The sequence below is a fragment of the Stegodyphus dumicola genome, chromosome 7 (assembly GCF_044657685.1).
Source record: "Stegodyphus dumicola isolate Sdum_Otavi_A_Nest chromosome 7, ASM4465768v1".
Classification (NCBI taxonomy): Eukaryota; Metazoa; Arthropoda; class Arachnida; order Araneae; family Eresidae; genus Stegodyphus; species Stegodyphus dumicola.
The window spans coordinates 164,619,191-164,641,807 of record NC_140774.1 but is presented as its reverse complement, the minus strand read 5'-3'; the positions used below and the strand labels follow the sequence as shown (position 1 = coordinate 164,641,807).

The window sequence follows — 22,617 nt, the reverse complement described above, 5'->3', positions numbered from 1 at the left end:
TTTCGAAAGTAAAGTTTCCGTACAATCATCAGTGCAAAACAATTGTTTATGAACCACTTGACAACGAGTTTTTGGCTACATTTTAAAATTATTTTCTTTAAAACTGAGCTACATGCTTCGAAAAAGATTACTTCATAATTTATATTATTTTTTACAGTTAAATTAGTTATTTATTTAGTTTTGAGAATGATGTAAAAGTTTCAAAAATCGTTCAGATGATACTTCTAAAGTTTCATAAATTTATTTAAGAAAGCCAGATTAAACAGCCTCAGATTAAACAAACTTATTATACTTTAGTTAAAAACCATCCAACAAAATATATGAAAATTCGATAAGTAGTTTTCGTTGTGAATTTGATATCACTAAACTATAATAGTTACAAATAAGCTGAGCAATTTAATGTTTCAAGTTGCTAAGTTTATTAACATTTATTTAACTAAATTTGAATACTATACACTCATGTCCAAATTTATCTTTACATATCTGAATATAATTATATTCATGAATTATTCAGCCGATGCAATCTACTTTTGCAGGGAATTTGTGAAAGACAAACCTAATTAGATTTATCCAATCAAAAGTGGTAAAATGGTTTCTGAGATGCAAATCATGGCGTTACATCATCTGACGGTGAAATCAAGCTCTTTGCACAGATTGAATATCTGAGTGAATTTTTGTAATACAGCCTTTTATTTCAGTTTGACGCTAAGAAAATGATTTCAAAATACTGAAACTATAAAAGGAGGCCCAGACAAGATCCTAAACGAGTAACAAACTGTATGGTTTCCCTTAGTTTGAATTACCAATTATTCTAATTTTTGTTATCTTTCCTGAACTCCTCAATTTCGCCTCGCATTTCCTCGGCAGGATGTAAATTAAGTTAAAGTGAAAAAGAGTATTTAAAGGACGAAAAGGGACAGTCAGTCAGAGCGTGATTTTGCTAGCCTAGCGCATGCTGCTGCTTTCTCCCTCCTTTCTGCATGCCTTCGTGGTGTAATGGAAGCACACTCGGCACGTATTGGAGCGGTCCAGGTTCGAGTACTGGAGAGGCCATTGCTCATTTTTCGTGTTTCCTACATCAAAAATTCTAATGACAAATTAAAAACCCGAAATACAAAGTGGTGGAACGAGAAATATAAAGTGGTTGATGATGATTCTTCACCACCGGGATTTGGCGACTGGGTACCCTAATCCTCAGTCGCCCTTTAAAAGGGGGAGTATATAAGATATTTTCTTCATCCTTTCTGCATGCCTTCGTGATGTAACGGTAGCACACTCGGCGCGTATTCGAGAGATCCAGATTCGAGTCCCAGCGAAGACATTGCTCATTTTTCGTGTTTCCTAGTTCAAAAATCCTAATGATTCTACAAAACTGCTTGTCAGGATCCATATCTGGCAATAACTGTCGGTCATATAAAAAGGTCTAGAGTTAGGCAGTTAAGGTCCAGAGTTTGAAGCTCCCACTATAATTGTTTTATCACTGCAAACGGTTTACAAAAGTCTTAATGAAAAAGCCTTGGCTTCAAGTTTTCATAATAAAAGAGAGATCGATTTAATTGGTACACAAAATATCAGAACTGGAATGAACACCAATGGCCCTGTGTTCTTTTTAATGATGAGTATAGGTTTAATTTAACCTCTAGCTCATACCATGGCCAACAAAATCTCCTGATCTTAACCCAGTAAAGATAGAACTACCTTGAAAGATCAGCTGCACAGAGCCGTCCTTCTCCTAAATAAATGCCCTAAAGATTGAAATACTGGAGAAGTGGAACTTAATTCCCCAAACCGTGGTTAACAACTTTATTGACGGTATGAAAACACGTTGTGATATGTATGTCAAATTAGGGGACATCATATTGCATACTAAATTCATAAACTTTAAAGTTTCGAGTTATTATTTTTTTCCCTTGAACGCTACTTGTAACATATTACTGTTGCAATTTTTTTTTGTTTCATGCTACAATAATTCATTTTGTGAACTATTCTTATAACATATTACCACCATTTTTATCATACATGCTAGCAACTATTTTAGGGGGTTGTCTGCGCAAACGGCTTGTAATAGATAAGGTCAACATATTTAATTTGCAGCTGTCTAATAGTATCCTTAGTATATATATCTTTTAGAAGAAATTATTTGGTCCATGTTTGAGCAAAGCACTCGAGGGCTATCCGCCCTCAAAAAGAACTTAAACCGGTTTGTAATTACGTACTAGCGTCGGTTTTATCCAGAATGCTTCTTATTTAAGTAACTTAAAGCTTTTTTCCCACGAAGCGAGAAATCGCCAATTTCTGGCGCAAGCCAACAAAAGGTACCAGTCAGGAGGGTGGAGCAGCGCAGGCGTCCTGCACTCGGATCGGGATATCCCGATAGCATCACTCCCTTCACCCTGAGCACTGCCACTTATAAGGAATGACTCCTATATTCCAGGTACAGCGTTCTGTATGATTCTTGATTTGTTAGAACTCCATAACTCCATTTCGCACGGAATTTTACAACCAGTTTCTGCGAGAGAAAAAGAAAGAGAGAAAAAGAGTACTTGCACTTAAAGAATTTCAATTTCCAGTACGGAAAAAAAAAAAAAAAAAAAATTTCGCCATTAAAAATTTCAAAATATTTTTTTTTAATATTAAAACTTAAATGTGTGAAATCATAAGAAAGTTTTTCTAGTTTAGTTAGTTGTAGTTTTGAGTTTATTATATTTTTAATTTGTAAAAATCAGTAAAAATACTCTTAATTCCAAATTTTTTCTCGGAGTCTCATACGATTTATAACTATGTTTGGAAGAAGAGAAAAAAAATAGTTTCTGATTATTAACGCACCACAGAAGATGCTTTTATTTTAACACAATCCTAATTTCATGTCGTAGTAAAACATAAATTTTTGTAACTTTTTAAGGAGCATTAGGGCAAGAAATGTCAAAATCAACTGTATTATACCCCGAGAATCGAAAAACGGATCTTTTGGGCGTGCTAACTCAGCAAATGGAATGGGAAATGCAGCAATTATTATAACTTAAGTTGCAGAGAATATTTGTTGCAAGTCTTGTGAGCAAGCACTGAAATGAAAAAATTCCCAGTTACGTCTTCATATTAATTTAATATGATATGATAACACAACAAATACTGTATCACAAAAAGCAATATGATAACACAACAAGCAATAAATTTCTACGTCGTGAGTGATAATTCGTTATCACCTGTATTTGGCGATTTGATCTTCTTCCGCCGTGATCTTATTCCACCTTTAAAGGGAGGGAATATAAAGAATTTTCGCCTTCTCTTCTGCGTGCTCTCGTGGTGTAAAAGGCAATAAATCCAGCTAGCTTACAGAGGGAAAAAAGGCCTCGTATAAAATACAGAAGTTGTTTTTACAATAAAATGAAATTGCAAAAGCAAAAACTATATAAAGATTAAATGTATTTTTGTTAAAATAGTTTTAAACTAAGAAATATTAAATTATTAGATATTTCACAAAACACTTCATCAGTGATATATACTACCCGGAAAATAATTATTAGAGAAGGACGCTTTGTCCTGGGCAAGAGGCTTTTTCCTGAGAATGCAGTTTTGTAAATCAAGCAATGACTGGACGAAACTCAGCTTAGCCTAACTCTATCTTACACTTTCTCTATTTCTTGTGGTCCATTAACGATGAAGCGAAAAAGACTCGAGTTCAAATACGTACAAGACCTGGTAATTCAAGTCCTGACGAACAGGCTTCATGGATATTTTCGTGGCTTTCCGGATGTATAATGTTAATACGACTTATGCTTCCTTAGAAAGTCCTTCGCGAAGGCATCTTTTCTCTAAGGCAAATAACCATTAGTGTGTTTTTTCATCATCTAATAAATCCAAAATCCTCTATATTTTGTGGCAAACAAAAGGAAACAAATTTGCAATTTCATCCTGTTTTCGGTTCCCATAAGCGAAAAGAAATTGTCAAAAAAATAGTTTAAAATATATATCATGAATATTAAAGAGGTTTCTATAGAAACCTTCTAAGGAAGCGTAAACTCCATAGGCAGTTAATTATTCGAGTACTTGCCCACTTAATTAATTAACCTGTAAAACGAGCCTTTCTGCATGAACAGAAAGTATGCAGAGAAACTTCACATTCATCCGAGGCAGGGGTTCCCAACCCTATGCCCGCGGGCACCATCGCGCCCGCCGATCGTTTAACGCGCTTTCACCGCTGTGCGATCACAATAGTTTAAGTTTATAGATCACAAAAATGTTTTAGTTTTCAATAAAATTCTATGTGAAAGTTTTCTCATTTTCGATAAATTGCGTCCAGCACGATATCAGCACAAAGCGAAATGCGAACGATCCCTTTTAATGTGCATGTATCAACTATAAATTCACCTTGAAAAAGAAAATGGTGCCCGATTATCGGGGAATGACACAGTTGATTTTGACGTTTCTTGCCCTAATGCTCCTTAAAACGTTACAAAAATTTCTGTTCTACTACGACATGAAATCAGGATTGTGTTAAAATAAAAGCATCTTCTGTGGTACGTTAATAATCAGAAACTATGTTTTTTTTTTCCTCTTCTTCCAAACATAGTTATAAATCGTATGAGACTCCGAGAAAAAATTTGGAATTAAGAGTATTTTTACTGATTTTTACAAATTAAAAATATAATAAACTCAAAACTACAACTAACTAAACTAAAAAAACTTTCTTATGATTTCACACATTTAAGTTTTTATATTAAAAAAAAATATTTTGAAATTTTTAATGGCGAAATCTTTTTTTTTTTTTTTCCAACATATATTCTAGAATGCGTGCTTAGGGACAAAAAGTTGGGGACCGCTTCTTCTAAGGTGTTTTTAACATTTTGCTACAACTACTCCCTTTCTACTTAAAAGTTATTTTACAGACGCTCATAATGTAATAAAGCTTACCTCGCAATTACATTCATAAATCAATAATACGGTATACCCCCTCTTAACACTCTCTAACCTCTTAACACGCACACACACTCATCGTTTACCCCCAAATTACCGACAGAATTAAAAATGACAATTCGACAGCATAAAAATGGCACAGGAAAGAGGAATAACTGATGTTATAATTAACAGAAAAAAAAAGTATTATACTTATATCTATATTTTAAGCACTTTCATCTGTATAATTAGTTCATTTGGCTATCAGCAGTCAAAACGAGCGCAATGTAGCATATAAAGAACTGTCTTTGCTTATATTATTCTCGAATTTCAATAGCAGTCAATGAGAAACAGTAAACTAATGTCTGTTCAGAAGACAAACAACAAAAATCAGCGTTGTATTTACAAAATTGTAAATATAACACTGATTTTTGTTGTTTGTCTTCTGAATTAGTATTTATTCGGCGTGTTATTGTGTCTTAGTTAATATCTCATGTAGTAAACTAATGTCTGTTCAGAAGACAAACAACAAAAATCAGCGTTATATTTACAAAATTGTAAATATAACGCTGATTTTTGTTGTTTGTCTTCTGAATTAGTATTTATTCGGCGTGTTATTGTGTCTTAATTAATGTCTGTTCATTTAATTTACGTTTACGCTTTAGCAATTTCTTTTTAATAGAAAATTGTATAATATTTACATACTCTATATTATGTATATTTAAATTACATGCCGTTGTGCATAGAAACACAGGGGCCTTATTTTATATCACTTATGCTATCCCATGCATTTGCATCTCTTTCTTGTGTTTATTTTAGAAATTTTTCTTTATTCTGATGGTTTCTGAAAATATTTTTCCATTATTTTGCTGTAAATGAATTTAACATGATTTTATACAAGGCCCTGTTAATATACAATCAGATTTATACACCCCAGTTTAATCGAGGTTGACTATATTATGATATTTTACAAATATAACACATTGAATAAGCTAGCGTTAAAGAAACAAATAATAAGCAACAGTAATAGGCGTCAGGCAAGCAAATTTGTTTTTGTCATTAGTTTGTTCGCTGTTTGATACTTAAAAGACCCAATTCAAAATATAAGCTCCTGGGGTAACTACAGTATTCCTTGCAAGTGGGGTTTAGTATACAATGTCAAACACAGAAAACCTTAAAATTTCGTTCTACAGAGCAGTGCTCTCTAAAGTATAATACCTGAGGCTATACTGCAAAGCGATACTTGGGGCTATGCCAAAGAAGAAGGCTCACGATTACTTGTGAGTGTATGATATGAGTGCAAGTTTCTTTCATTGGTCGTTGTATTTGGTTTCACTAGCGTCTGGAGAGCTCAGCATCATAAATGCATTGGCTTTAAAGCGCATGCGCACTTATTTTAATAATATAATACTATAACATTACACGAAACTAGATTACATTTTATTTATTATATGGGATATAAATTGCATTTGGAACACGACGACATATTAAAACAAAAAAGATGCTAACACTGCAGTCTAGAAAATATAAATTACTTGTGTTTATGTTTATATAAACACAAGTAATAAAATATTTACTATAAAATTACTGTTAGAATAATGTTTGAAAAATACAAATATGAAATTAAAATAAATATATAAATAATATGCACTTTTATAATAGAAAAATATATAAATAAAATGAAGTATAATAAATTACGGCTAAAGAAATAATAGTATATAACTAGTACAATAATAAGTAAAATAAAATCAAAATGGATAATAAAAAACAATACTACATATTACAATGAAATCTCAAAACATAAGTATAGTTAAATATAGTAAATATTTTATGTTAAAATAACATGTTGAATAATCATTATTGGAGAAGTCAAACAGCAAGTAATTCAAAAATTTATTTTTATAAAATATATAATTTCTAAAGTTTTTCCTCCTCTATTTCCCTAATTTTCTTCGTTTCATCAGCTCTAACTTTTAAGTAATTAAGGTAATAGTAGTTGACTAATTTTGTAAGGCACTTTCCCTCTTTACCCTATACCTTTGGAATATAATTAAAAAGCACTTCAGGCTATCATCAGAATGCCCGGAATCCTGGCAAGGGCGTAATGATTTTTCATATTCCTTGCTTCGACAAACCTAAAGACTTAGAGTGACAGATAAAACCAATGATAAAAGTCACCATAAATAAACCCTAAAAAAGGTAATGATTTATTACAGTTTGCATCTTGTTAGTTTCATTTCTGCAAAATCATTTACTAATTCCTTAGAGATACCTAATTTTTTCTCAACCATCTGAACTTCACTGCATAGCAGTGACAAGCTTGAATGGAATTAAGTATAGAGCAGCTTGAATGGAATTAAGTATTATATGCATTTCGACTGATTAAGACTATTGAAAGCCGTGATTAAGATTCTTCAATCCAGATTCGAGCCCAAGTGAACGGGCTGGCTGCATGGTTGTTCTCGTGTTTCCTGATGTGTAAATTGAAGTCGAGCTAGTTCTTCTTAGAAAGTTCATCATGATGGCGGCATCCCTCCCATCTCCCGTCATTTCTTGCTCAATTCATTTTACAGAGCATTAGTTTTGTTGCATAGCAATCAATGCCTAAGTAAGATTAGATTGGATTATTTGTTACACGCACGAAGGCTATCTGCCTTAAGGAGGGAAATGTCTTCCTAGAGGACTTTCTAATGGAAACTGGCTCGTATCCAAATTACACAAGAGGAAAACAGAAAACTTCCAAAAATCCATCCCGTTCACCAGAAACTGAAGGCTGAGTAGTAACGGACTGTAAAACGGATTTTTTCTTTGGTGACGTCTGTACATACATACGTACGTACGCATGTATGTATCTCGCATAACTCAACAATGATTAGCCATAGAAAAGTATATGTATTGATGTTACAGCAGTCCCACATACAAATTTTGCGTATGGGACAGCTATAACATCTAAATGTAAACCACAATTTTTATCGCGAACAGCAGTACGAAACGGTACTGTTTGATTTATACATATATGTGTGATATTTTAACTTCCGGTATCCGTCGTGGCTGAGTACGAAGGCATACAGGCGATAAAGCCAACAAAACTGAATTTAAAGAGTCCCCATCTTTACGCATATCAGATCATCCTTTTGGCAGACAAATTTCTTTTCAGTCATATTTGAATACGAGTACAATAATTTTTATGTACACGAGTTTTAAAGTACGACGTCTTCTTAGGTAAGTAAGCATAGCAGCAGAGGTTTTGCATGACAGGAGTAGTTAAGAACAAGAAGAAGCGACGTAATTGCTCGCGAAGCAGCATTTATACTAGATAGCTGCATAAGTAAAGCTAAGTTGCGATTAGTTAATTTTAGGTTTTACTTCTCTTTTAAAAACAGTGTTATGTAATTTGGAAAGATCTCGAATTTTGGAGAAAAGATAAACTTAGGGGGAGAACATCAAATTTAGAATAGTCAATTTTAAGGTTATCAATTATGTCTTAACATAGTCATCGTATTTTATTATATCTTACATATATAAATATATATATATGCATACACCCATCCCCTTACCCAGCCTTTATTACTTTCTTGTACGAAATAAAATAAGTACTATAACGTAGAGAAATTTCAGACATCATATTACAACGGAAATATCCATTCTGATCGCTTCGGAATCCATTTGGACGATTTTTTTTTTTTTTTTTTTTTTTGCATGACGTTTGTACGTACGCACAGAATAAAGGACTATTTTCAAAACGGATTGTAAAATGGATTCAAAAGGGTTTTTTTTTTCGTATGTGTGTATGTATCTCGCGTAACTTAAAAACGATTAGCAGGAGAACGTTGAAATTTTGTATATGTGACTGTTATGACATCTAGTTGTGCACCTCCCTTTTTTTATTGCAATCGGCAGTAGCAAGTATTACATATATCCGCCCCCGTACTCGTTTTAAAAGTTCTTACCCAGCCTTTATTTTCGCAGTCGTTGATAGTAGTAGTGATACACTTTCAATCACAGAAGTGTTTCAAATGGCGAAAATATTTATATTTTGGTAACGTCACATTAAAAAACAAACAAACATTATTTTGGAAAGATAATGTAATATAACTTTTAATGCGGTCTCCCGGTTCCCATACTTTTATTTGAGAAAGTTTAAATTATGAAAAAATAAAATTATAAGAAATTTGACTCCCGTATGAAACAAATTGGTCAGGATATTTAATTTGAAAATTTGCAATTTCTTATGTCATTTTCAACTTTCCTTGAGGAATCAGTTAATCAAGTTAGAATAATTTGAGGTAATAAGTTTAAAAAAGTGCAGCAAAATATGTGTGTACTTTAATTGACCGTACAAGAAAGTCATATAGTAAGAACATCAGATTTTTGGAACTGTGGAAGCACCTTGAATAAAGATATTAATGAAGAAGAGACAGAAGAGGAGAAATTAAAGTCTATAAAGTCTTTAGTTAAGACTGGAAATGCTACCCAGTGCAACAGGATCTAATCGTACTTACAATCGTTCGTGCAGTGGGTTGGATTTTGAATTTCAGAAAGCAGAGTTGAAATTATGTACAAGTAATTAAATAAAGCTTTCAAAAGAGAAAATAAAAGATTTAAAAGTTAGGCTATTTGCCTAGGTGAAGATAGAATCATGTGTCAAGACACAAATTGTAGATAAGAAAAAGACAAAGGAGATTTTTCAAAGAAAATAGTTCTACTCTCACAAAGCTGTGCTGAAACTCATTAAACATGATCACAAGAATAATTTGAATAAAGGCCTTTAAAATTACTATACTACGTGAAAAGTTCTAGATTTGAACCAGAGGAAAGCAAAAATAATACCAAAGGGCGTCATTTGTACGCGTTTTCTTCAAAGAAGATAGAGGCCCACCAGGATGTAACTGGACCGTTATATCTTATATGGTTGGTTTGGTTTATTTAGTTATGGCAAAGCATGCGACGGCTATCTGTCTAAGAGGAGGGATGCTTCGTGGAGGATTTTCTAAGAGAAACTGGCTCGTATACTGGTTACACGTGGGGAAAACGACGAAACGCCCATGAAGCCAGACTGTGAAGCCAGGAATCGAACCCAAGTCGGAACTACCAATGCTCAGCGATTTTACTAATCGGCCACTGGTGAGGGATTCTGGGCGCGGCTACTGGGGCCACTGGAGAGGGATTCTGAAAGCACGCATACTGCTGTTCACCTGCGCCGTTTACCGGGCAGTACATCTAGAACTTGCCCCCAGTTTATCTACTGAAGCATTTTATTTGGCTTTTCGTAGATTTATTGTTAGACAAGGAAGATGCTCCACTATGTATTTTGACCCCCAACGGTACCAATTTCATTGTTGTTGCTATTCTACTTGGAATTAAATTGTAAGACATAGCACGATGAATGCGATTGAATGGATGTTTAATCAGCCAACTGCAGCCTGGTGGGGAGGCTAGTGAAAGAGGTTAATTCCAATGATGAAGGACCTCTTAAAAAGGGTCTTAGGTTCGAGAAAAAAACATAAATGGGGAAAGTTCCTCAATTTCATTTTAAAAATCCTATCTTTTTCTATGCTCGAGTGTACATATCATTCTAGCAATCCCGGAAGGTGGAGATTCGGGATTTCTTTCTCTCCGCAACCTCAATTCACATTGCTGTTGATGTTAAATAAGAAGTGACTTCTAATCCCGTTCCTTTTGTTGTCACTGTGGGCATTACCAAAATTGCTGATACCGAACTAAAAGGTATTATAGATTGGAGGCTATTTATTTATCTGCTCTCTAACAACTCTCCGAAATTCTGCAAACTTAAAATCCCCTGTTATAATTTCATGTTGCTGGCCACGAAGGGGGAGGCAGTATTTTATTTTATGTTTATTATTTTTTCTTACCGCTTTGCGGATTATTTGATTGAGATGTAGTGTCAACGATAGACTAACAGGACATAGATACTATCGTTGACGTATTAACTGACAGCTACTTTGGCCTTTCAAAATGCTACAATTCCAGCACAGCAATATAGGAACAGACCTCCCCTTACATTTGGGAGAAAATCAAACAGGGAAACAGACGTAAGAAAATTATGTATGTATAAGAATACGGGATTTTCTCGATTTGTCTGATATAATAAATGCTGTAACTAAAAACATCTTTATTTGAGAATCTTTGGTATGTAATGTTTTTTTAGCACAGCCTGAGACTCAAAGGTAAATAGCGAGGCTGATTAAATCTTGATTTTATTTCAACAAACGTGCTGTGGCCACAAATAAATAGCAGGAAATTCGGTGACTTCCGGTTTACATCTTTCAAGATGTATCATTTATTCATCTCAGAGGATTAATAAATAAATAACTAATAAACAATAAATAAATAAAATAATAAACAATGTTACAATAATATACGAAAACAATGCAATCAAATGAATTAAAATTTTTACGGAAATTTACAATATACAGTGTTGTAATTGGTCAGGAGTTGGAATAAAAAAATAAAAGTCATCGCCATCACCCCTCAACAAATAAGAGAACATTAACAAAAGAAAAAGGTAAAGTCACAGCAGAAAAATCGCACAAATCGGATCGTTTAGTTATATCGAATTATGTACATAGTTACCTACAATCCTCCGGGGTTATATAAATCTAGTCCTTTCATTTAAATCATCGGTCATTTGCTACATTCAGAAACTTATAAAGACCATGTAATTTTTTTAAATAAATAAAAGATGTTGTGACGTTCAAGTTGGAAAAATAATAATCAGTTTATTCCTTATTCTGGGGACTTTAAAAATTGACAATGCAATTAATATGTTAAGAAATTCAATACAATATGCTTAAGAACTTGCTTAAAGTTGTAAGTAGCTTCCGAACACTGATAATGATACAAAGCAAAATTTTTTAATAACATACTATACAATTTGATAATGAAGAAATTAGACTAGGCCAATCAAATTTTGAAGACTTACCTGAATTAAATCTGATCTTCATGTTTTCAAAGTAGTCTCCATCTGCATTCATGCATTGATGCACGATGCTTAGTATACTCTCTGGAAGCCTTTTTTGTAACCAAAACATATTATATTTTCTGATATTAGGCTGCCCGAAAATATACAGAAATATTTTAACTATTAGACAATACGAGATTAAATATGCAATAACCATTTTATTGAATATTTAACCTCTTAATTTTTTTTAGAAATTCCAGTGTCTGATTTATGTAACGGAAAACAGGGCTTGTGTTCGGGCTTTAAAATCCCTCAATAATATTTAGAATGCGTGCAAGTTTAAATAATAATTTTCAATACAAATTTACAATTAGAAGCAGGATAATACTTTTAGTTCTGTTCTTTGATTTTTTTCGCTTTTCTCAAAAATCGGACACTGTACCAATGCTTTTCATTCTCATTGGTGACTAATATTATTTAGTGAAACCTTGATTTTTAAATTAATATTAACTTGCTCAGCCAAACTCTACTATTGTATAACCTGTTGGTATGCAAATGGTGATGAACAGTCGCCAATAGCGCGATAAACAGCGTAATCTGGGCACCCTGCAAAGATTTAATTGTGTGAGTCGCTTTTTCTTTTACCTCAGTGTTGGTACTTCTCTCCTTTTCCTTTACTCCGTTTTCTCTTCAGAGATAGTCTCTACGTCCGGAATTCTATATATCATGTGTCCTAGGGCTTGAAGTCGAGAACCGGCAACGTTGCGCTGTGCAATAATAGCTCTTTTATGTTATCAATCTAAGTTTCTTTTACCTTTCTTTTCTCACTCCTTCAAAAAAGGACAGCGATATAACTCCCTCTTACATAACTCTCTGTTGATATATATTATGAAAACAAATGAATCTTAACCTATTATTACGTAAAAAAAAATGTGTTTGTAATCTTGCAATTTGCTTCTACAACCTCTTTTTTGGATTAATCTTTTCACAAATCTATGATGACGTTGGGCTGGATACAAGGTAAGAGAAATTATCCTAACCTTTACTTTGGTAATTTGTTATGAAAACGATTACTATAAAAATGTTTACAACAAAAGATTATAAGACTGAATGAAATACCATAGCTTAATTAAATAATAATAAAGAAAAAAGCTGTAAAGGCTAGATTGTAGTTTCATATCAAAAACGAAAATACATTTTTCGGCGATATAAAAAAATGTATTGAAATCAAAACCCTACTGTAGTTAGTCGATAAACTAAAAGCAATAGGCAGAGTCGTAGCTAGGGTTTTCAGCACCCAGGAACAACTGAAGGTTTCGCGCCCCCTACTGCTTGCCAAGAATGGAAAACATTTAATTCTAAAATGTCGTAACATCAGTTTGACGCCCCTTGGATTCTGCGCCCGGGAACAGATGCCCCCCCTCTAGCTACGCCCCTGGCAATAGGTGACATAAAGGATTATCATATTTCAGCACTTTTCTTTGTTCAATGCCTAGTTCTTTCGATACGCTCATAACAGTTCTTGAAACGAGATCAGACACAGAAATAACCCCAGAATTTATAAAAGGAAAATTAACCGATGAATTTAATACGAGACTTGAAAATAATTCATCAGATTCAAAGGCATTTATAGCCTCATTTCAAACACACACACAAAAAAGAGAGAAAAGGTTTTCTCATACTATCACAAAAGTAATCACAATGCTATCATCTAAAATCGGAATAAAAAAAATGAACCGCGACAAAACTCGAAGAAAACATACGCGGACTGTAAAACACGCCAAGCAAAGAGTGCATGTAACCTCGCGATGAATCAAGAAGAAAAAAAAAAAAAAGTAAAACATCCGAAATCGAATCCAGAAGTGATGTCGCCGCTTTGCCTGCTGACACCATCGTACGTCAATCAGCAGAGAGTTTTGTTTTTGACAATGGTGCAAGCAACCGCTTAGTAAATGATAAGAAATATTTCATCGAGCACGAACCCATAAATCCTTCAGACATCATAATTGCGAATGGGCAAAATCTCAAATCTGCAGGGAAAGGAACTGTCTGTTATAACACATTAAATGCTGAACAAAAATAACTGAAGTCTTTTATTGGAAGTTTTATACGTTCCGGGGTTAGAAACAAATTCAATTTCAATTAAAAAAACAACGGAAAAGGGACTCTCAGTTCTGTTTGAAGGAAATAAATGTATGATCGCGAAAGCAGATCAAATTATTCTAGAATGTCGTGCAACTAACAATCTTTACCAAATTAAACCAATTGACGGGAATAATGAACCATCAGTTCATGTAGCATTTCACTGCAAAAATGAAAACTGTGTTCAACTTTGACATAGACGCCTTGGTCACAGAAACGACGACGTGATCAGACAGCTTGTAAACAAAGAACTCGCTTAAGGAACCAAACTAGATAATTGTAAACATGATATCAAATGCATAAAATGTAAGCTAACTGATTTTCCGTATCCCACAGAATCGAAGTTCACAGCATCTAAAGCGCTTGGACTCATTCACATTGGCGTTTTTGGACCAGCACAAACACCGTCTGTCAGTGGTTACCTATACTTCGTAACTTTTATTGATGATTACAGTACGTTTACAATGATTTAACTAATGAGAAAAAAATGAACTAATTTCTAAACGAAAACAATTTATCGCACTTACAAACAATAAATTAGGGAAAATGGTAAAAACGCCAAGAAGTGATAACGGTGGTGAATACACAAGTGAGGAACTTGAAGAATATCTCATAAAATACGGTATAAATCACCAGCTCTGTACCGCATTGTCCAGCAAAAAATGGAGTCAGTGAACGCAAAAATAGATCTTTAATAGAAATGACAAGATGTCTTTTAGCCGATTCAGGTCAACCTCACAGCTACTGGGCAGAAATAGCCCTGATTGCAAATTATCTACAAAATCGTATGCCTACAAAACCCAATGACAAAACACCATACGAATTATGGAATACAGCACAAATTCTTTAATCCGGACTCGTCGAGACTTCGGCGATTCTGGATTAGAGTTTTTTTCCGGATTATAGAACATCAATTTAAATCTGTTAAAATGGCATGTAGAAATTATAAAATAAAAAATATGAAATCGTAAATTATGAAATAAAGAGCAATTATGATTTATAGGGTATCAAAATTTAGAAGAAAAAAAAAAGGCTTAATATTTATTTGTTTACTTTATTAAACATTTCTTTCAATCTAAGTTGTTTAAGTTGCTTCGTTTTATGTGCTAATACTTTCTCATTAATTCTATAAACAAACATAATTTCCTGTTCAGTTACAAAATTCCGCTGTTCAAGTCCTGTAATTGCTGTGCCGAGAATACCGACTAACTTGTCAAACGAAATTTTTTCGTTTTCACTAACCTCTCTGTCACTTTCTTCACGCCTTTATCCATTTTTTTGCCACAATTCCACTTTTTGTTTGATGGACATCGAAACATGCTTCGCTTTGTAGATCCTTTGGCAGCTGCAGAATCGGAAACTCTTTTTGACATAATCTAAAGTTCAAGCTTACTTTTTATAAAATTGCTCTAACAGTCTGCAAAAAATAATAAGCCAGATCCAATTAGAAGATTAAGGAACAACGCAATCTGCAACATTAACTGAAATAGATAATTAGATAATTTTAGCCTAGCTTATACCGTCCGTTATACTTTTAACGCGTATGCGTAAACGTATTATGTGCATGCGTACACGCTACTCACGCGCAGAAAGTTTGTAGCTTTGAGGCCGGATTATAGATCATTCCGGATTATAGACGTCCGTATTAAAGACTTTGTATTGTAACAAGAAACTCAGCCTCTCTCATCTGAGCACATTCGAGTGCAAAATCTAAAAGGGGTAAACTGGATGATACTGTTGTATAAGGAATACTCGTCGGCTACGACAGCAGAAGTAAAGACTACAGCATTTTATTTCCTGGAGACAAAAATCACAATAAGTCGATCTGTACGATTTATTGAAGACACTGGAACTAACGAGCCTGTAAGCGTCTTTTTAAACCAGGATAAAGAAAATGCTAAGGAAGAAAGCTCAGAACAGGAAGAAATAAAAATTGAAGAGCCCGAAAAAGAAGGACTATCAGAACCCGAAGAAGAACCTTTAGATCGAACAGAATCATAAAAGGTAAACCTCCTGATCGCTACGGATATCTTGCAAAATATGCAGTCTCTCCCGAAACCTGGAAGGAAATTCAAACTTTGGAAGAAAATGAAAAAACGAAAATAGCTGACAGCTGTTCAAGAAGAAATTAATTCACTAGAAGAAAACAATACTTGGGATTTAGTTGATTTACTATCAGGAAGAAAATCAATAGGCTGTAAATGGTCTTTCGAAACCAAGCTCAATACAGAAGGAAAATTTGAGAGATATAAAGTAGATTAGTCGCAAAAGGATTTAGCCAGAAGTTTGGATCTAACAATGATGAAACCTTTGGCTCCTGTAGTAAAATACACAACTCTACAAGTTTTCCTATGTGCAGCTTTGTGTAAAAACATACAGATATCAAAATAGTTTTCCTTCATGGAGAACTAGAAGAAGAAATTTACATGACTCAACCTGAAGGATACTCAAAAGATGAAAATGAAAATAAAGTTTGCAAGCTGATTAAATCAATATATGGATTAAAACAAGCCGCTAGAGCTGGGAATCTAAAAATTGGAAAATACTTCTAAACATATCATTTAAACAAAGTAAAGCAAACCCATGCTTTTTTAAAAAAAAACATAAATAGAAAATTCTTAAATATAATATTATATGTAGATGATATACTTATAAGGCAATGAAAGAGAAGAAGCTTTATTGGAAACAATCCAACCACTAAAAGCTAAAGTGGAAATCAAAGACCTAAGAGAAGTCACCTACTACCTCAGCATAAACATTGAAAGATCTAAAGATGGAGCCTTAGCCATAAACCAAAAGAACAAAATCGAAGAAATAGTTTAAAAATTCGGACTTCGAGATGAAAAACCAACATATACGCCAATGGAAAAAAAAAAAAAAACCCTACTGCAAACTAGAAACTGGAGATGATCTTCTAAAAGATAATACAGAATATAGACAAGCAGTAGGGGCTTTATTGTACATGGCAAATAATTAGTAGACTAGATATAGCATGCACCATCAAACTACTGAGAGAAGAAGAAACAAAAATCCTCGGAAAATTGATTGAAATACTGTCAAGAAAGTCTTTCGATACATAATACAGCTAAAGACTTGAAGTTGGTCTTTACTAAAATTCAAGAACCTATATTAACTGCATATTCAGATGCAGATTGGGGATATGACAGAACAACTAGAAAATCTATTAGCTAATACGTATTCAAACTAGGAAATAACTAGCAACAAAAGTCAAAACTGTATTGTATTATTACAGAAGCAGAGTATATTGCAGCAGCTAATACAGCTCAAGAAGCATAATGACTGTTAAATTTACTTAAAGATCTAGGACTAAGACAAAATCTACCAATTACTCTCTATGAAGACAACAAGTTATGTATCAGACTTTCACAAACAGGGAAAAATAGCTCCAGAACAAAACATATAGACGTCAAATACCACTATTTGCATGAACTCAGTGGCGTAGCTAGGGTGAAGCAAGAGGGCACATCTGTCCCTGGCCCAAACTGTATCAGGGGGTGCCAAACTAATGTTACGAAATTTTTGAAGGAAATGTTTTACATTCTTCGCACACAGAAAGAGGCGTAAAATCTTCAATTGTCTCAGGGTGCTGAAAACTCTAGCTACACCTCTGCGTGAACTTCAACAAAAGGGGATCCTAAGACTAGACTACTGCAGAAGCTCCAACATGATTGCAGGTCTGCTCACCAAACTGCTAGGCAAGCCTGTGTTCGAGAGACTTCAATCGCTGCAAATGGCAATGCTGTCCATCAAGTAGGGTTATTGGTATGCAAATGGTGATGAACAGTCGCCAGTAGCGTGAAAAACAGTGTAATCTGGGCACCCTGCAAAGGATTTAATTGTGTGACTCGCTTTTTCTTTTCTCACTTGAGAAAAGGACAGTGATATAACTCCCTCTCACATAATTCTCTATTGATATATATTATAAAAAAAATCTTAATTTATTATTATGTAAAAAAAATGTGTTTGTAATCTTGCAATTTGAATCTATAACCTCTTTTTTTTTTTTTTTTTTTGATTAATCCTTTTACAAAACTATGATGACGCTGTGCTGGATACAAGGTAAGAGAAATTATTCTAATCTCTACTTTGGTAATTTGTTGTAAAAATGTTTACAACATAACCATCCTATTTCAAGCTCATATCATAAGAATATGAGATTTGGTACTTATGTACTTTTCCCTTGTGAAAGTTGGCAGAAATCTCACCAATCTCAAACTTGCAGCAGTTATTTTGGTAGACGTTTGGAAGGAACAAACAGTGTTTTATTTAATTAGAAAATGAACAGATAAACTGCCTTATCGAGGATTAATCAGGGTTGAAAAAAAAAAAAGCTTTAATTTGCCGAACATGTTAGGCAAAGTACCTGATTTTATTTTGTTATTGTAGGTTTAGTTATATACCTGATTATTACATTGATGAACAATTTAACTGCTTTTTTTTATATTAGTTTTATTATTAATTTGGTCTTCTATAATAAAATCAGTTAAGAGCTCTTTAGATCCTCCTTTTTCATTATCCCAGTAAATTCTCGGAAAAACAAAACTCTGGTTTAAAATATATAACCTTATACAACACATAATAAACTGAAAATAAATATGTAGAATGAGGAACTGATTTTTAAATAAATCATTAGCCATTAGGTAACTTTCATAAATTATTCAGTAATTTTTCAAAATAACTCATCAAATTCGAATCAGTGATATCTACAATACTGAAAAGAATTAGAGAAGAAGGGGTGCACATAACAAAGAGGTTTTGCTCTAGGTCTCTAGTTTTGTAAGATAAATAATTAATAGTAAAGATATATAATTAAATATTCCTTAAACTTATAGTTCAGTATTAAGGTTGGTATATTTTGAATCTTAAATCATAAATCTCCACTAGCAGATGGGAACACTTCAAAGTTGCCTGCTTCAGCCCACTCCCATGTACAAGAGTCATAACCTATGACTCTTGATAAAAAAATTAAACATATTGTTACGAATTTTGCATTTAGTACAATTATAATTAAACTTTTACTTTAATTTAGCTAATTTTAGTAGAATTATAATTAAAATTGTTGCATTTCCCTGTGCAATGCAGCTCAAGACAAATTATAAGAGTAAAAATACAGGAGAACGTGCATTTAACATTCAGTAAAATGATATCTCAATAATTTATATTTAAATTGAATAAATGTAATTGACTACTATGTTAATTGTAACCATAATTTCCTCCTCTTATTGTTTTCCAGAAATCTAGAGAAACAGAAATTGCTAGAAATATCTCGCGACCGGTTGAAATCTATAAAATGTCAGAGAGAGCACTTCTCAGTGCAGTTGTTTAGTTAGCTGTGTTATTGTTGCGAATTTAGCGCGAGATCGGATTAGATTTCTCTTTAAATGCGCTGTGCATTGTGTTTTATTTAATGATTTTAGTAGTTTGAAGTATAACTACTGATTATAACTGTGTGATATTGTTAAAACTTGTACGAGTATCTCCGAGGAAAATTCCTAAGTTATAATATATTTCTTTTGATAAGAATAAATTTTATTAATCAATTTTAAGACTTGTGCGATGAACCCGTACACACGCAACAATATTGCTACCTTAAATAAAGTAAAAGGGGGAAATATGAGCCATCGAATACTCCAAGGAATGGTGATTTGAGATTTAAAAAAAAAAAAAAAAAAAAAAGTTGCACAGTATGTAAATGCACTTTATTGGATTTTATGCTTATCTGAAATAAAAATGGTTATATTTTATTATGCAACAGACAGCTTTTGAAGCCATGAGTAAATCCCGCTGTGAATCGCTTTTTCACTTTATGAAGCTTCATAAAAAAATAGAGCTATCAACTCTCCTTAATTTCCCATTCTTCTCAGTCCAAAGCACCTTTACACATAAGACATCATATAAATTTATTTACACTTTACTTTTTGAATGTAATTTTTTCATACAATTCTTTTTGATACTTTAATACTTGTTCAGTATCTTTTAATGACAAAACATCAGACATCGAGACCCATTTCAACACCTTGTCATCTGGCATAAAACAGAGATTATACATTTCCTCTTCTTTAATTCTTATAATAATTTCAAGAGTTTTCTTAAATGCTTCATCAGCAGTCTTACATAACGGGAAAAGTTTAGCATTCCATAATGCTGGCTTACTACAGCCAGAGGAAAAAATATTGTCATCAGGTCTTATAAATTGTTTCAACTTTTTTCCAAATATCTGAATTTCTAAAGAATCTTTCCACTTGAATGTTTTTTTAATATCATCACTAATTGCACAAGCAATACACACATACCCATCCATTACTGACACAGTATGCATTAATGTATTTTCTGGAATTTGGAATGATAACCTTTGTACAAAAACTCCATGAAGCTGTACATTGCTGATAATACAGTTTCTTCCAACATCCACAGCAATGTTAATGTCACAGCATTCTATAACAGCTGATTCAGGCACCAAGGACAAAGGATGAATTATTGAATGCATCACAGTTCCTTCAATATACAATGGAATAATATTATTAACAGATAAAGTACTCACAGAAAATCTGGATATAGGGAACATTTCAGGAAATTTATTTTTGCAAGATAAACTATCAATGTATTCTTTCATTGTACCTAAATGATGAAAATTTGAGTTTTTTAGCACTAAAATAGACAATTTCAAACCATATAAAGTCCGATATAAAGCGGATCTCGTTGATGCCAAATCTTCACTGGTAATTTTCTCTACTATATAAGATGGGCTAGCGGTCAAGCCCAATGGCTGAAGGAAGTCACCATAAGAACTCAACTCACATTTAAGAGGTTTATTACTTCTGTAGAAATTCAGTAATTTGGAAATAACACTATTGTCAAAGAAAAAGGCACTGTCACTGAATACAACATCTTGCATTTCATCACCTCCTGAAACAATAAATAGACAAAAGGTTTTCATAAAATAAATAACTGATTTTAAAAACATACTTTAATAATACTATGTTATCTCATGCAATCTTGCATTTATTAACCTACAAAATTAAATAAGACTGTTAAAAGATTGAACAGAAAAAAAAAAAAAAAAAAGACCATGGCTTTAATAAATATATAAATCTACAGGCATATATTTAAATAAAGATTAAAATGGTAGGAGTTACTTTATTCTCCCATGTGTGCTTTTGTAGTGCAAGTGGTTAGCACATCCAAATGATGACTGGAAAAAACTGGAAGATCTATTTAAATTTTGATGATTTTTAATGTTTTATGATGCAATATACTGTACACTAACACCCATAATAAGATGTTCTGCACAATAATTCACCACCACCACCAGAATTTTGTAAACCATTTCTTAGTTGCATTTCAAACAGGACAGAATAGGAATTATAACATTCCCCCATACATACTTTCATGGTATAAGTAATTACAAGGTTACCACTCAAACAGGAGAATGAAATTCACTGACTTTTCCAGGTTTTTCAGGTGTGTTTTAAGAAAATTCCAGTCTATTCGCATAATGCACGATGGATGTGCTTAGAGGTAAATTAATCATAGTACCATTTGAAAACACAAAAATTTGCGCTTACACATGACTTACATATCCCCAAAGCATTATTATTATAACTATAATAGGAGTTGTTTTCTCCACTGAAGATTGATATCAGAATCTGCCCAATCAGTATTTAAAAATGTCTTTGTCAGCAGACAGTTTGCAGCTAAACAAAAGAAAGAAATCTATTTAATGATTTTTTAAATAAATCCAGGTTTTTTATATTTATTTAGCAGCATACATAAGCAAAAAATATGTGCATTCAATTTCGTCATAGTATGTCATCATACTGCTAGAATTAATTTCAGGATTATGCCAGAGAAAATTTCCTGAAATTTGAAAGTATTACAGTACAAAGTCTTTAATCCGGATGTCCATAATCCGGAATGATCTACAATCCGGACATCAAAGCTACAAACTTTCTGTGCATGCGTAAACACATAATGCGTTTATGCATGCGCATAATACCTTTACACATGCACATAATACGTTTGCGCATGCGTGCTTAATGTATAACGGACAGTATAAGCTAGGCTAAAATTATTTAATTATCTATTTCAGTTAATGATGCAGATTGTGTTGTACCTTAATCTTCTAAATGGATCCTGATTATTATTTTTTGCAGACAGTTAGAGCAATTTTATAAAAAGTAAGCTTGAACTTTCGATTATGCCAAAAAGAGTTTCCAATTCTGGAGCTGCCAAACGATTTACAAAGCGAAAGTATGTTTCGAATTCCATCAAACAAAAAGTGGAATTCCTGCAAAAAATGGATAAAGGCATATCCTTTGTTTCTCTAACCATTCTGAAATCTGTTTATCAATTTCACGCTGCTCTGCAGGGGGACATCGCAGCGTGCAATTAATTGGAAGTTGCTCTGTCAGCACTATCCTTATCTTCAGGGCAGATGTTTTTATTTTATTTGGCTTATAATTCCTTACTAAATGTAGTATTTCATCTCGATGTACTCTGTCTTTGATATTATTTAAATCAAATTCCTCATCATTATAAATATCATGAATACACATCAAATACACTCATGTCCATAAATTAAGGATAATGCAAAATCAGGCAAAGGAAGAGTTAGAAGCAAAACAAATTTGACTTATTTG

General features: G+C 33.1%; 1 protein-coding gene across 6 annotated transcripts in view; it reads right to left on the bottom strand.

Moving 5' to 3' along the window:
* Nucleotides 1-19,662: 19,662 nt before the first annotated feature.
* Nucleotides 19,663-22,617, bottom strand: part of LOC118204225 (fucose-1-phosphate guanylyltransferase-like) — a 60,954-nt gene continuing 57,999 nt past the window's right edge. For all 6 annotated transcript variants that reach the window (XM_085821033.1, XM_085821029.1, XM_085821028.1 and 3 more), the window contains one exon: nt 19,663-20,884. In XM_085821033.1, coding sequence (XP_085677159.1) covers nt 19,890-20,884 — 995 coding nt within the window. In that variant the 3' untranslated portion in view covers nt 19,663-19,889. The remainder of the gene's footprint in view (nt 20,885-22,617) is intronic.